Here is a 13,537-nt window from a genome sequence, read left to right as displayed (position 1 = left end):
CAGTGTAGTGACTCTGTCTGCCCAAGAGGTGGCGTTATGGGTGTCGCGCCACAATCTAGTGCGACCCCGGCGGATTTATGAGGGTCTCCGCGTTGCAGCAGAGTCACCTCTCCACGATGGTGTGAGAGGGTGGGCAGAGATCGCTGGATATACCGAATGAAGAGTTTACCAGCGATCTCAGGATAAACACCGTAGTGCCCCTAAAGAGAGGGCGCACCTACGACATTTGCCTCGAGAAAGACTCGCCAAAGCTGAAATTAAGTAAGAAATCCTCAAATGCAAAAGAAATGTCACAAATCGCTGAAAACGATAGACAAATTGAACGAATTGCGTTTATTTTCCAGATCTGACCTCCAGTGATCACCGTTTTTCATGCAGACCAGACAACAAAAGTTGCAGGGAAAGAAATTTGGCTCTAATGAAGAATTGATTGCAGATGAGATTGAAGCCTATTTCGACATCAAAGACGAATTATGCATAAATGGTATTGAAATGTTCGAGGAGCGTAAATGTATCACTGTTGAAGGAGAATTTGTTGACGAATGATGTTAAATTTTTAAGGAAAAATTTGGTTTTCCTAGTGAGGCCTGAGACTTATTTAGTGATGTGTTATTAGACCCAATTTTCTCCACTGAAGGAATGAAAATGGAAATGAAACATTATTTTCGGAAATTCATCTTTATTAAATACACACATCCAGCAAATCCTGGTGTCATAATGAAATTACCTAAAACATTTACCTAACCTATCAATACTTTTCTCGCTGCTTAAATTTCTGGCAGTATTGCCTTCAACTTTATCAAAGTTGAAGCAGAGCAAATCTTTCTATGAGAATTTAAACACCGAATTCCATGAAAAATAAATAAATAAATAAATAAAATAACGTTCTGCTTATCTCTCAAAAGCTTCCATTATCTCTCCTTCTCCTTTGTTTTTGTTCTCATCAACTAATGCTTTCTTTTCAACTTGTTCTTCTTTTACTGGTTTATCAGCATTTGCCTGCTGTGCATTATTATTTGATCCATTCAGTTGTGCTAATCCGTTATTGAACTGGTTTGTAATGGCTGATTGTATTCCATTCGAGTTGTTCTCAGAGCTGGATGGAATGATTTGAGTCAATTGGTTGACATTCACTTGTTGATTTTGATTATCAATCAAGTTAACGGGATTGATACTTGGGTTTTGAATCTGGTTGGTTGAACTTTGTATCTGGTTGATGATATTTGTTGGGTTGCCTGCCTGAAATTGCTCGCCGATCGCCTGGATAGGGTTTTGGGAGTTTTGACCAAACTGTTGTCCTACAACTGGTATTTGGTTGACATTCAGATTGGACACACTGCTCTGGGAACCTTGTCCAGCATTGTTCTGTGGAACGGATGGCAGATTCTCACTGAGTTGCTGTCCAATGTTTTGTGCTTGACTGGCAAAGTTTTGGGGGTTTTGGAAAGCTTGGCTAATTTGTTGTCCAACTGCTTGTCCAGTACTGCCTTGAGAGTCAGAAGGTGCGTTTCCAGTTATTTGTTGTCCTATATTTTGTGCTTGGCTGGCAAAGTTTTGGGGGTTTTGGAAAGCTTGGCTGATTTGTTGTCCAACTGCTTGTCCAGTACCACCTTGAGAGTCAGAAGGTGCGTTTCCAGTTATTTGTTGTCCTATATTTTGCGCCTGGCTGGCAAAGTTTTGATTTTGAAACACCTCACTTATCTGCTGACCAAGAGAACCAGAAGTTATTTGTTGACCGATATTTTGTGATTGATCTGGATTTTGGAATCCTTGAGTAATTTGTTGTCCAATACTTTGGAAGGTGTTGTTTTGAGAACCTGCAGGTATATTCGAACTTATCTGCTGTCCAATGTTTTGGGGGTTTTGGAAGTTTTGGACGATCTGTTGTCCAGTGTTTTGGAATTGCTCGATGCCACCATTTTGGCCAGGGATTTGGATCTGTTGCAAACCTTGGTTGATTATATTTGGTGCAGATGTGGTACCTTCTGACTGACTTCCTGATGCTTGGTTTTGATTGAAGACACCTTGAATAGCTGTGCCAATGTTCTGGAAGAAGTTTGTAGGACCATTTGTAGCCTCATTGTCACCAGAAACACCAGGAGGTTTAGTGGTCTGTCCGAACAATTGACCAAAATTGTTTCCTATGTTTTGGATGTTTTGAATGAATTGGTTGCCAGGTCTGGATGTTGATGTTTCGCCAGTATCGCCTTGAGAGTTTGGTGGTTTCTCTGAAGAAGAACTGAAGGTATTGATGATATTGTTGATGGCACCTTGGAAGATATTTTGGGGAGGCGTTACGCCAGTGTCACTTTCTTGACCTGGTTTGTTACCTTGGTTGTTGTTAATGTTGAGGTTTGTGAATAAACCCTCAAAGAATCCAGGAGCTTTTGTGGTAGTTTGTACACCAGTATCCCCTAGGACGGTGTTGGAAGTTGTGCCCTCCTGAGGCTTGGAGTCATTGTTGTTGCTCTGGTTTATTATGTTACCGAATGTTTGTGCAATACCTGGAAAAAAACAAGAAAATTTTGAGCTATATTCAAATGTAAACGATTTTGATAACCATTTATTATGATTTTATATTGTATGGTACTTAATATAAGTATAGGGTTTAGATATTGTTAAATTGTTTAAAAAGAATCAGTTCTCATTTGTGAATACTTAGAGAAAAAATAAGAAGAATTCATGTCATCCATGAATTTTTCTCAAATTTCTCTTAATATTCACAAATGAGCCCTGACTTCAGTAAAGCGATTTCTAAACGCTATTGAAGCATGCTTCTTGTCACGTTTAAATGGCATAGTCTACCGACCCTAAACACCATAAGAAATGTAAAAAATAATACACAGTGTTGCCTTTATAACCATTTTAAATTTTATAATTCCTATTGGACAACATTCTATTAGTACGTATGTATTTCTCCGATATATGATATGGCTTCGGCTGAGAATTTTCTCTTTTCGAAACTCAAAGTATAACTTCAAAGCAACTAGTTTCAGTCGGCCACAGATTTCAAAGGGATTTATTGGTGAGTATTATGAATTCCATTTAAAAAAAAATGGTTAAAATTTTTTTTGAGGATTTTGTAATTCGCTGACTTGAGTGTACTACTCTGAAAGTAGCTCACTTCGAAGATGATACAAAAAATTTGGATGATTATATTTTTTCATCATAGATGTATTTCACCATATTTCAGTGAAAGTATAGTTATCAGATAAAAATTATGAATAATCCAATAAGAACAAGAATTCTTCTTTTCTGAACTTTTTAGGGTTGGTATGAACTGATAAACCTTGATCGAAGGCAATAAAATTGTTAAAAAAATTAACCTAGACATTTTTCGCTTCTGGTATTAGGTGTACAACTTTGCTTCCGCCGTTTTGCAATAGATGGCTGTAGCGATAAGTGGTAGTCGAAATGAACGGATCGTAGATTTCATACAATAAGCTAAGGTATTTGTAAACATAACGCCATCGAAATATTAGTCGTTTTATGTCTGCATCATAAAGTTATTCTCGATTAAACATGTCAGCTTACGAGCCAAATTCTCGTCATTTGCGGAAGGATTTAATTTTTTGCTTTAATATAAAGAAATCTGCGACTGAGGCTCATCGAATGTTTCACCTATGGTGAAACCGCTATAAGGGAAAGAACGTGCCAAAAGTGATTTCAACGCTTCAAGTGATTTTGTAGAAGAGAAGAGAAGTATGACGGTGGAAGAGAGAAGGTTTTCGAAGACAAGATTGGAGGCATAACGCAACAAGAATTGGCAGGAGCATTGGGAGTGACGCAACAAGCCATTTCAAAACGCTTGAAAGTGATGAGAATGATTCAGGAACAAGGAAATTGGGTGTCATACGAGTTGAAGCCGAGAGAAGTTGAACGGCGTTTGTTTGCTTGTGAACAGCTGCTTGCAAGGCAAAGACGGAATAGATATCTGCATCACTGCATCGCATTGTGACTGGAGACGAAAAATGGCTTCAATACGATAATCCCAAGCGCAGAAAATCATGGGGATATTCTGACTGTTCTTCCACGTCGATGGCCAAACCGAATATTCACGGTTCCAAGGTCCAAGGTCCAAGCAAAGTTGTACGCCTATGTACATTTTCTTTTTTGTAACTTGATATACATATTTATAAATAAAAATAAACAAAATAATCGCGTTTGATCTTGTTGTGTTCAAATATAAGGAAAGCTCCAATTCACGAAAATAAACTTTTTCAGATCAAATATTCGAAAACTTTCCATGGTTTTCAATCAGGAAATAAATCCAATTGAACGATAATTGAATCTAAATTTCCTTTGTAGGTACCTTATTCCTTTGAGAAATGAGAATACCTACGCTGTAATTTATTGCGAATTTTGTAATTAATGTTTCATAAAGAATATGGAAATTTAAAATTTAACTGAACTTGATGACGTAATCATATTCTTACGTATGAGAACGGATTGAGAGGAGGAGTTTAATATTAAAAAAAACATTTTATTCATGTAACGTACTAGCTTCAGAGGGCACAATTCCAAAATAGCGACGCAGAAGCCTAATTTTAGCATTAAATAAATTCAAATGAATTAAGATTATTAATATTTTTCAAAATCATTACGAGATTTTGCTTTTTTGTAATTTCTGAGGTATTCGCGAATAACTAAATACCTACTATTTTCATCTTAATTTTTTTATATCTACAATTTAATAATTGCCAAACGAAACATTTTTATTTACGTCATTTAAAATTCAATGAACTATCACCCATACTTTCAAGTTTCCCAAATTAAATATCACGTTTCTGAACTTGTGAACTAGATTATTATAATTCACGATGACCCATAATATTTTAGATAATAAACCGCTATAATTAATACACCTATTGAATTGACAAAGAAACATATTCAATTTTTAGAAATATACTGCCGAACAACAATATCCTACTTAGATTAAACAATTTACCGCTATTCCTAGCGAACAAGTTTTAAGAACTGATCAACTAATTCTTCTCTTTGAGAATACGTCAAGATAACGGTTTAACAGCATGTCCTCTGTCAGATGGACCGATTATGATAAGATTTATGTACTAGCCTAATATATTTAGTGATTTTTGATAATGAATCGATAAACGGTAAAATTGGTAACGTTTTCGATATGTGGGTTATGAATATATCGCTTGGACAACGGAACTTCGACAACAACAAAAAAAAGGCCATTCGAGGCTATCTAAATTAGTATCAGTTTGGTAAATAGCTCCAAGCAAGAAGAAAACGATACAGGTAATTTGTGATTCCGAAATACTTAATGATGAAATTATTCTAAATGGATTCTAAAATATAAGAACCACTGGAACAACAGGCTATCATTCTGACCAAATGGTGATGATGATTCGAGGTCTACTTCGATTCTGTTCGTCCGGGCGCTGTGTAGACGATAACTCTCGAATTGAATGTGATAGATACTTTAAATTTTCAGGGTAGCTTCAGGGTCCTAATATTTCAGTTATGATGAGTGTTAGGCAGAATCTGTTTGATGAGTCCAGAGTTAAGAAGTGTTAATTTCTCAATAATTGGAAAAATATCCTTCTGATCGAACTGATATTTGTTGTAGAATAATGAGAAGAATATTCATTTTTGTGAGGATGATATAATTGGGAGATTCCAATAATATTTTCCTATGTATATAAAGTTTGTCATCAAAGCCATCGAAAAATTGAGCTATGTAACTTTACCACGACAAAAAATAATTAAGTTTTTCTTATCCGATAACCCTCTGAACAAAAAAGGGATTTTTTCGGAGAAAGGACTGAAATTTTCGATTTTTCATGATTTCAGTTTGTTTTTCCAATTAAGAAACACTCAGTATATTTGACATTGAATTAGGTATCAGTTTCCATTCGAATTATAATCAACGTAACTTAAAATTGAAAAAATTCTGCGTCTTCTTATCATGAAGAAGACCCCAAAAAAATTTGAGCCTTCTTCATGTTAAGAAGATGCAGAATCTTTACAATTTTAAGTTACTTTGATTATAATACTGAGTGTTTCTTAATTGGAGAAACAAACTGAAATCAGAGATTCTTTGGAGACTTTAAGGAAAAAAGTTCTATAAACATAAGCCCTAAAACCTTTGTTTTTGAAATAAAAAGTGTTTATTTGTAGTCCTACTTTTTTGTGATAATTATACATGTTTATCGAATCGTTATAAATTATTGCTACATATTAGAAAAATGAGCATCAAAACTAATAATTCATCAATATATCAAAGCATTTTACGACAGGACAAAAAATTTACTACTATAACAATTTTTTTTGTAAACTTTTTTGAACTACCACCAAAAAAAAATTATTTAGGAAAAAATAGAGCACTGTTCCAGAAAAAATATCACCCTGTAGATTTGCAACCGAAATAGGTATATTACGTGGTTGAATTATAAATTGAAATATCTATACGAAATTTCAGTTGAATATGTTATGAAGTGCAGATGCTGTGGCAAAAAAAACCTTGAGAAATAAAATCAAATTTCAATGCCCTGTACCTTGAAAACAAATCTTTTAGAGCCTTAGGAATTTCTTATATAGGATTTTCTTTTCTCAAAATTATCCGAGGAATCTCTCGATTTCGTTTGAATCTCCAATATAGGAACAGCCTGTATAATGACACAGCGAAATTTGAAAATCGATCATTTCAAGCATGTATTAATTTTTTTTATTTCACTGTTCTTAAAAAAAATGTTGTAAGTATCACGTAATTCTATGTTTACATGACATGTTACCTTGCAGGCTAATTGAGCAGTTGTATTCAATAAAAATTATGGATACAATCAAATGGAAATCAATTTGATGGTTGAATTGAAGATTTGAGGAACATGCAAAATTTCGTACAAAATTACATGAATAGATAGTAATTAGAACAAGATCGTAAAAGCTGAGTGTTATTCACAATTTTCTCTACTCTACTTGTTTTTGAAAGCTTCATGTAGTTATGACTTATGACAAAAATAGGTAAATCTAACAAAGTGAAAATTCAATCAGAATTCATATTGATTAAGAGTAAAATAAATTCATTTCCGCAAAATTCATTTAGCTACTTCACATACTACCTAATCTGAAGAAGTCAACAAGTAACGTAACAATTTGTGTGTTACATAATTTATGCCACAATTTAGTTATTTTACATTTGATCAATTTGCGTCAAGTAGAGACCAAACCAATCAAATATTATTGAATCGATCAAAAAATGAACTCCAATTCAAACTTACCGTTTTGAAAATTGTTCCAAATTTGTTGTAGTCCACCTTGGTTCTCCTCAGGTTTCTCCTCAGGCTTCTCGTCTTCTCCGCCACTTGGTTTGTTATTGTTATTCCCTATGACAGATTGGAACCATTCTCCTGTAGCTTGAGTCATCTCAGATATAAAGCTTCCTTGGTTTTGTCGCAAACCTGTATTTTCATACTTCTTGAAGACAACTTGCAGTTTTTCGTTCAACTTGGACCAATCCTCAGCATTTGGTTTTTTCTGGGGTGTCTTCAGCGAAAATCCATCAACTTGGTGTTTGAAATTAGTCAGTCTTTCTAAAAAGACACTTTTGGCCTTCAGGAAGATTTTTCCATCGTCAACTCCTGCTTCTGGGAGTGGTATGTGTTGATTTGCCTCTTTCAGCTCTCTGCTTGAAAGCTGAACTTTTTCATCCAGGTTCTTGTTTTGTAGGTACCTCACTTGAGCTTTATCACCGGCATTGTCAGGAATTTTTGTTGTTTCTAGGTAGACTACGTTGACAGGTATACCCTTAGGTATACTTGCCGCTTCTAGTGAAAAAATTAAGCCGAAAATCAATAAACATTTCAACAACATCGTGACCCAAACTGAAGAAGCTCGCATCAGCCTCTTGGTTTTATAGTAAGGGTTATCTTCAGAAGTTACCGTAAAAGATGCTTTCCCTCGACCGGTTGTCTTGTCAGAACTGCAACCAGAGGTCAAGGACTTCATCTGGTCATTCGAATGGTACTCGAGGAGTACCAGATTGCTGGTATAGCATCTTGTTGCGTGGATGTTGGGGCTTAGGCCGTTTATGAAGAAATTCTGGTGATTACAAGATGATAAGGCGGATTGAAAATGTAATCTAGAGAGGATGAGGAACGATTCATCGTATCGAAGTGATTTTTGATTTATTATGTTCACGAGACATTGCGATTGAATTGGATATAACGGTCGCTTTACTATTTTTTCTTTTTAATATTACATTAATATTATTTTTCGATCGAAATTTCAGACGTTACATTGTTTTCATTCAGATTCGGCTTTCTCCTTTGCTTGGAGTTTGTTCTTTGGAACATGGCGCAGTTATTATTCTGAGATGTCCTTAATTTGCTAGTAAGAGTTTCTAGTTCACAAGTTCAAAAACGTGTTAATAAAATGAATGGATAAATAGATCATCAAATTCGGTGTAATTGGCGAATGAATGAACGAAATTTTACATATATTTATACATATAGCTTAAAATTTTTATTTTATATTCACTTAAATCTAGTATAAAGTTATTATTTGGTAAACCAAAATCAGTTAAATTTGAATATCTAGAAGAATCGTTATATCTATTAAAATATTGGTAACAACACCCTCAAAAAGTTTTTGAAAGATAGAGCTCTGATCAAGGGCGTAGATCTTTTTTTTGGGGGGGAGGGTAATCGAAAAAAAAATTTTTGACGAAATTATTTACTCATATCTATAATGTGAGAAAAAGAGGTTTGATAACGAAGTTTGAACCAACTTACTAGAAATAATTTTTTTTATTACCGATTCGATTGTTATTATCATATACTGGGAGTTCTTGAATTCGAATTACCAAGGAAAATGAGAGATTCCTTAATTTTAAAAATAAAATGACCCATAAACATGAGCCCGCAAACGCTTTGTTTTCAAGATACAGGGTATTTCTTATAGTCCTATTTTTATGTGATGCTTAACCAGTTTATCGAACCTTCTTCAATCTCCGCTACAGAGTTAGTAAATAAGTACCAAAACTTATAATTAATTTATTCATCACAGCTACCTAACTGGATCTTTATAATAATTTGGATTTTCTTGAGAATTACTATAGAGAGCTGCTTGAATTTGTTTCTCGAAATCGATTGCAGATAACAAAACTACAGCAAACCAAGAAGTGTAGTACTGAACCAGAGTTACTTTTTAAATTTTTCTAAACTAAGGACAGAAAGCGGGCACCTTTCCAGAAAAAATTCACCCTGTAGATTTGCATTCAAAATTAGGGTATCACATGATGAAAACTTTAAATTGGAATATCTATGCCAATTCAAGTTCAATATTTTGTGAAGGGAAAGTGCTATGAGAGAAAAAATTGAACTTTAACACCTGTATCTCAAAAACAAAGTGTTTGCGGACTCATGTTATACAATTTTTTTTCTTGATGAAATGATCCGAAAAATCTGTCATTTTCATTTGTACCTCCAATTTAGGAACACCCTGTAGAGATAGTCAATTCAAAACTGATTTCTTCACCAATAAATTGCAATTTGAATGAAACACAATAAATTGTACAACACAGCCCAGACAATTTTCCGATGCGAATTACTCAGTTCATTTCTTTGATAACTACATATTGAAATTTTGTGCCGAGGATGATACAAAAACCCGTAAACAACAGGTAAGCGTATACCGATGACGAATGCAAAAATCACAGATGGCAAATAAGGGGCGATGCCGAGAAAGCGGATAAATAAAGGAAAATAATAAACTTCGGACAAAGACGAGCTTGTAGTGCAATAAAAGTACCCATCTAGAAATCGTTAATAAACTCATAAACCGTAAAGGGGTCCGATTTTTTACTTACGTGTCGATTTGAAAGAGAAAGAAAAGAGATTTCGAGATCTCTGAAATTTTTTATTTTGAAAATCTTGGGGGGGGGGATAATTACCCCAGTACCTCCCCATTTCTACGCCCTTGGTTCTGATCTCAAACATAAATTAAGGTTTCAAGCCTGTATCATGCCTCAAGAGAGTTGGCAGTCTCGAGAGAATAATCAACATTTTTTTTAGAAAATTTACAATCTATATATTTTCTGAAATAATGAACATCTAGAATTTTCGTAATTTATTTCAATTCGTGATCGAATAAATTGCCATGTAGGAATTTTTCATCGACAAAAATTTTTTCCATGGGTAGGGTATATGGAAAATTTTAGTTGAGTTGAGTTCAGTATAACTCAGTAAAAATTGAATATCTACAGAAATCGTTATTTTTCCTGAAATATTGCTCACAACTCCCTCAAATAAAAGCATTTTTAGTAGATCAATCTCTGATATAAAACATATATTAAGGTTTCAAAGTCTGAATCGTGCCTCAAGGAGAATTGACAGTCCCGACAAAAAGATCAAAATTTTTTTTTTTAATTTCAGCTTTTACAAAATATAGATAATTTCTAAAATAAAGTACTTATTGCTCAACTGTGAGCCTTTTCGTTATCTATTTCAATAAGTAGATAGATTATCTCATTTCCTTGGAAGCGGGTATCGAGATATTCTGCTTCCCATTACTCCCATAAGAATTTGAGGAAACGTGAAATTCTTGGGATCTCCATATTTCGAATTCGGGACCAATATTGCTTTGGGCATTATGACTGGCTTGATAGTACTACAAAGGAATCTATAAGCTCTTATTTCGGAAAAATCATGTTGCTTATTGACCTTATTCATGCAGAAATGTAAAATTCCTGGTACTTCGAATACTTTGCGTGATACAAGCCAGTGGCGGATCCAAGGGTTCGCTCCCGGGAAATAATAAAGATACAAAATTGAAAATACTGTGGGGGTTGTTTTTTTTTAGGTCGAAGAAGTTCAGAATCACGTCCATTGGTAGAGCCTAGTTTTTTTCAATGAAAAAAATAAAAAATAATCATTTTTGAAGGGATAAAATGTAGGTAGGTCCAATTGAATCCAATCCTGTAGATCAGATTATTGAATTGATGATTTAGGATGGATTCAGACCATTCTAGAAAACTTAATTCAATTCTGAAATAATATTTATGTAATTTTCATAGGGGCTGATGAGATTTTTTTCATGGAGAGCCCCCATATAGTGGTAAATACCCACCCTGTGAATGGAAACTGATATAGATCCATGAATTCTTCAATCAATCGTAAATAAATTAAATGTACCTATACACATACAGGATGGTCCAGACTTTAGTTAAATAACTTTGACGTCGGCTAGAACAATTTTTTTCATGAAAGAAAGTTCATATGGACTTATATCCTAACATGCTTCGTTTTCGAAATACATGGTGTTCAAGATTTAAAAAATCTCAGTTTTTCAACTATAGCTAGCTAACTCTAGTTTTATTGCTTACATTCATTGTTTTAATTTTAAGGTATTGAAGTCTGAATAAATGTACGTAGTGTTTTGAATGCTAAATTAATCAGAGGCGTAGATAAAAAGATGCGCGATGATCCTTTTCCTATTGATAATCTAGGTCACTGTTCTTTTTTTTTTCGAGAAAATTATTCCATTTCTGAATTCAACAGAGTTTTACTGAAAAAAGGTGTCTTGAATTTATTTCATGAAATGTATCGTTTTCGAGATAATCGAGTACAAAGCGAACTCTATCCGCAATAATAACAATAAATTTTTCAAATTTTCTCAAGTAAAAAAATTAGGCGTAGTTTATTTATAACCCTTTCGTTTAACATTTCAAAAAGAACATTGATCAGGCACTTAAAACAATAGAGAATATTCACAAAAATTGTTCAAAATGTTTAGCCATTTCCTCAAACCAACGCAAACGCATTGAACGATTTAAATTTGCCAAAGAGGAGAAACAAAAATTTATTTTTGTAGGTAGTGTTTGCTCTTTGTGCTTCTTTTATCGAAAACGGTACATTCAATGAAAAAATTCAAGAAAACTTTCTTTCTAATAAAATTCTTTTGATCTCAGAAATGAATTTTTTCGAAAAAAAGACAGTGGTGTAGATTTTCAATAGGAAGAGGATCATCGCGCCCCTACATCTACGGCTACTGGTTGATATTGACAGGAGACACTTATCTAATTCAAAACATTACATTATCTAGGCTTCAACACCTAAAAATTATAACAATGAATGTAATAATGAAATAGATCGAGTTATAAATAATTTTATTCAAGCTTTAACACCCTCTGTATCTTGAAAAAGAAGCATGTTAGGTTAGAATATATGTTCATAGCTCAGAACATTAATTTATCTATATTCTAAAAGGTTTATAGGAACTTTTTTCATGAAAACATACATATAATGGATATTCCTACTCCTAGAGGGGGGATATATCCCCCTTATCTCCCCCTTGGGTACGCCTCTGTAAGGTTTATAGGAACTTTTCTTCATGAAAAAAGTTGTTCTATCTGACGCCAAAGTTATTGAACTGAAATCTGATGGACACCCTGCATATTAATTAGGTAATTAAGATGCATGGAATATAGGTAGGAAGTAGGTATTCTATGTAATGTATCTAAGCATGAATAGAATCAATATATTGATTCCATTGATATCGAAAAATCCTATTAGTCAAGAACACAAAATCATATTGTTCGGTATAATGCTATTCCATTGAAAGAAAGAATTACTTGATGCACAAATGTGAATTTATTCTTCCTCTGTAATCGTTCGATGAAAAAAAAAATTGATACCAATCCTGAAACTTTTGCAGTTTTTGGCTAAAAAAATCGATCCGTCCGTTATTCAGGGCTTTTTGAAGCATGAAGACTCATTGTTATTTGTGGTTGCTATCCCACAGTTATCCTAGTCCATATAGTTCGAGAATCTAATCGCTGAATTTTAAAGGCTGAAAATGGAATGTTCCGATTGAGAAATATATAGCTGGAAAATGATGAGACATTCAGTTGTGACATTAAAATGTGTATTAATACGAAAAATATTGAAATTTTCAGTTTACGCTTTGAAAAGATCGAGTAAATGCGTCATCCAAAGATTTTTTTGGAAATTATGAGAGCTATTTGCATATTATTTGGTACAAAAATCGGTCGCTTTGATTTTCTCATCTAAAGAACACAATAACAAAAAACCATCACAGCTTGCAGACAATTTTTTAATTCTGGAGAAATTGCCTTCAATCCGTGATGGTGTTTTCTTATATTAATTCACAAACCACTATTTAATAAAATCAAATGTTTTTGAAGGCAAAAAATTAATCACTTAACACATAATGATGAAATTGAAAGTCTATTGCTCCAATGGTATTAAATATAATATTTTTATTACAACTATAGTTTCGAAACTGTAAATGAACAACTCAAGGTTTCCATACTGTTGTTGAAAATTTTTCAATTTTGTTTTCACGTGTCAAGATTTTGCTTTCTATCAAATCCAATCCCAACAAAAAATTATATATCAAGAGTTTACAAAATTGATGAATCAGCTGTAAAAAATTCTTGCAATATATTATCTACATTTATAATGACTTATCAAGAGTTCAAATGATTTAACATATATCAGTTATATTGACACCTATAGTGGGCAGGTAGTAAACAGGAAAACAAATAATC

The 13,537-nt window shown here is 33.6% G+C and overlaps 1 protein-coding gene across 1 annotated transcript; it reads right to left on the bottom strand.

The window, feature by feature from the left end:
* Window positions 1-662: 662 nt before the first annotated feature.
* On the bottom strand, window positions 663-7,974 carry LOC123677842 (GATA zinc finger domain-containing protein 14-like). Its single transcript, XM_045614569.1, has 2 exons — window positions 7,248-7,974; window positions 663-2,504 (listed from the first exon to the last, which is right to left on the bottom strand). The coding sequence occupies exons 1-2, from the start codon at window positions 7,972-7,974 to the stop codon at window positions 892-894; spliced, it is 2,340 nt and encodes a 779-aa protein (XP_045470525.1). The 3' UTR covers window positions 663-891.
* Window positions 7,975-13,537: the final 5,563 nt, after the last annotated feature.

Source organism: Harmonia axyridis, chromosome 4 (assembly GCF_914767665.1).
Source record: "Harmonia axyridis chromosome 4, icHarAxyr1.1, whole genome shotgun sequence".
Lineage (NCBI taxonomy): Eukaryota > Metazoa > Arthropoda > Insecta > Coleoptera > Coccinellidae > Harmonia > Harmonia axyridis.
This window is presented reverse-complemented; position numbering and strand designations above follow the sequence as displayed.